The 2,746-nt window shown below is 46.6% G+C and overlaps 1 protein-coding gene across 1 annotated transcript; it reads right to left on the bottom strand.

The window, feature by feature from the left end:
• Positions 1-1,446: 1,446 nt before the first annotated feature.
• On the bottom strand, positions 1,447-2,358 carry LOC108144245 (serine/threonine-protein phosphatase Pgam5, mitochondrial). The gene has a single exon (XM_017268924.1). It carries the CDS (start codon positions 2,307-2,309, stop codon positions 1,488-1,490), a length of 822 nt encoding a protein of 273 aa, XP_017124413.1. The 5' UTR covers positions 2,310-2,358; the 3' UTR covers positions 1,447-1,487.
• Positions 2,359-2,746: the final 388 nt, after the last annotated feature.

The following is a 2,746-nucleotide window of genomic DNA, read 5'->3' as shown; positions in this document are numbered from 1 at the left end:
GGGGAGGTCTACAGAAATCTCTCGGGTTTATAAAGGTCATCAAAAGTAGGCAACAAGAAATTCGAGTGTTGTCTTTCGTAAAAAGTCTATTGGTCTTGTAGACACCTTTATAAGTGATTTAAAAATGCTTGGAATTTCTTAAGCACCTGTCAATAAATCACTTCTGATATGCTGTTTGATGGTTTGCCGACAAGTACCCCCATAAAAATGAATTATCACTTATTGCTTAAACGGATTCCGATTATATTCAAGAACCTTGATAGCCAACTCGCACCTGTCCCAGATTAAAATATAAAAATCCAAATCAAGTTGGTCATTATATGGTAAATTCAAGTTGACGTGCTTGATAAGGTAATCTTTCAAGTTGTTATCAATTTATTAGTAAACTAGGAGGAATATACTTTCTTATTCAAAAATATCTTATTTACTTTAACTTCCAAAAACTAAAAATCTTATTTAATAAATTGTATAAATTTTAACTTGTTTTAATCAATGTGACTTTTTTTAAAGAACCAAATGTAATAAGTAATAATTATAGTAAACATTTATTGTTTATTGTCGTTCAAACTCATTTAAAGACCTTTTAAAATTAACGTGTTCTTTTGAAAATATTCATCGGAACAATGTGAAATTTTCTGAGTGTATTCTTAAGTTTATGTACACCTTTTCCCGATAAAACCCACAATAATCACTCGGCCATAGGGCCACACTGCCATATTACAATGCGCATCCGATGGACGTCAAGGGCCATTTTGAGGCAGCCAACCGCAACAGCAATAACAGGGCCATAAAGTAAACACTTGCCTTTTTGCCATCATGCGCTCCAGAATTTCTGTGGCGAGGCAAATATTTAGCAGCTGACACTCGTTGCGAGTGGCAGTTGAGGCGCTTTGGGCGGATGGATATAATGCAATTTTGCAGACCGCCCCGCCACCCGCTACAAATTAAATTCAAATTGTGAACGGATGCAAATTTAATGAAAAGCCAGCGGCAAAGCGGCAACAACAAAGTCGCCGATGGCCAAAAGCAAAGGCGGGGAGCCGAGAACCGAGACCAGAAACCAAAACCGAACAACATGGGACAGGCGCAATAACCAGAATTAAAGCCGCACTAATGAGCAGAGACAATCCCGAAAGAGTAGCGCAAATGTGCCAACTGCCGGTTGGCCAAAAAGTGGGCGGCATGACCGCACTGGGCGTGACAGCCCCCCAAAACCGCTGGCATTGTGGCCACTGGATGTGGATGTGGATGTGGATGTTCACATGGATGTGGCTGTGACTGTGACTGTAAATGTGAATGCGGATGCAAATGCAGCTGGCTGCTGCTGTGCTGGCCAAGTGATTTTGGCCAAAGTTAAAGTGGTTTTGGCACCAGTTGCAACAAAATGTGCCGGAAGTCACGTTCCCACTCGTGCTGCCAAATGAACTGGTCCGTGCCCAAGACGAGTCCGGGAGTAGAGCTTTAATCATGAGCTAGTTATGGTCTCATTATGCCGGCAACGACGAAGGCCTTCGATGGGTCAGCTCGGCCACGGGCATGAAGCCGGAGTCGCCGAGGCAGCGCAAGGTCACATAGCCCGAGGGCCACACAGTTAGCCAGGTGATGGAGCCGTGGTTCAGGTTGAGCCGCGTCCACGCAGCCGGCGGCAGTTGCAAGGCCCGCAGGATCAGATAGCGGATCACATTCGAGTGGCCCACGATGAGCAGGTAAGAGTCGTGCTCCTGCTCCGGACTGGCCCTGAAGAAGTACCGCCTGAAGGCGGCCTCGATCCGCGGGCCATCGCGTCGGTAGGCCAGCTCCAGGCTGCGGGCACTCCTCTTGGCGGGCGGATCGCCCGGATGGGGAGTGCCCTCGGGCAGCAAGGTGCAGCGCTTCATCTTCAGGGGATCGAGGTTGAGCTGCTTCAGGATGATCATGGCCGTCTCCTCGGCCCGCGGCATTGTGGAGGCCACCACATGGTCCCAGCTCAGGTCCATTTCCCGCAACCTTTGGCCCGTCCTCTCCGCCTGCCGACGTCCCAGCTCCGTGAGGTGGCTTCCGTTCAGGGTCTTCGTGTACTCGCCATGTCGCACCAGGATAATATGTCGCAGGGCCGACGACTCCGCGCCATTCGACACCTTTTGCAGCTGCGGCTTGCGGAGATCCCAATGATGCAGCCAGGCGCCACTCAACTCCCTCTTACCCTCTCCTTCCTCTCCACTCGGAAAAATCGAGGATTTCTGGGCATCGAGCAGCCGAAGGGTCAAGTAGGTCACCAAAGAACCACAGCTCATGGCGCCCACCGAACGCCAAAGAGCGGAATATCTCATGGCAGTTTGTTTAACTCAGAAGTATATTTGTGAAATATTGTAAAACCAAACTTTAAACTTCAAAATAACAAAATGACACTTCCAGCTTCTCTTGACTCTCTATAATATTCCAATAAATAAGACTACCCATCATAATTTATTCAGCACATTTAAAAGCCTATTCACATCACAGTCATCCAAACTCTTAAATAACCAGCCAATTATGTTTTTAACTCCATTGCAATGGCAATCAACTTTGACTCTTCAGTGGGTTTTGTCGCACTTTTAAAAGTTTATTCAGATTTGAGTTTCCTTTCTTGATTAGCATTCAAGACAAAGAAGATGGGGCTTTGAAAGAGTTGGAAAAGTGGACTCTTGAAAGGTTTTGGCCGGCCAAGTTTTGTGTCAAAGTTGTTTTACCCTCGGCAGGATACTCGAGAACAACTTTTGAGCGGCAA

The sequence above is a fragment of the Drosophila elegans genome, unplaced genomic scaffold, assembly GCF_018152505.1.
Source record: "Drosophila elegans isolate 14027-0461.03 unplaced genomic scaffold, ASM1815250v1 contig_183, whole genome shotgun sequence".
Lineage (NCBI taxonomy): Eukaryota > Metazoa > Arthropoda > Insecta > Diptera > Drosophilidae > Drosophila > Drosophila elegans.
The sequence above is the reverse complement of the archived record's forward strand: the minus strand, read 5'-3'. Positions and strand labels throughout refer to the sequence as shown.

Bases quoted from the DNA above. Each gene is read 5' to 3' on its own strand.
- LOC108144245 (XM_017268924.1), bottom strand. From the start codon at position 2,309: ATGAGATATTCCGCTCTTTGGCGTTCGGTGGGCGCCATGAGCTGTGGT.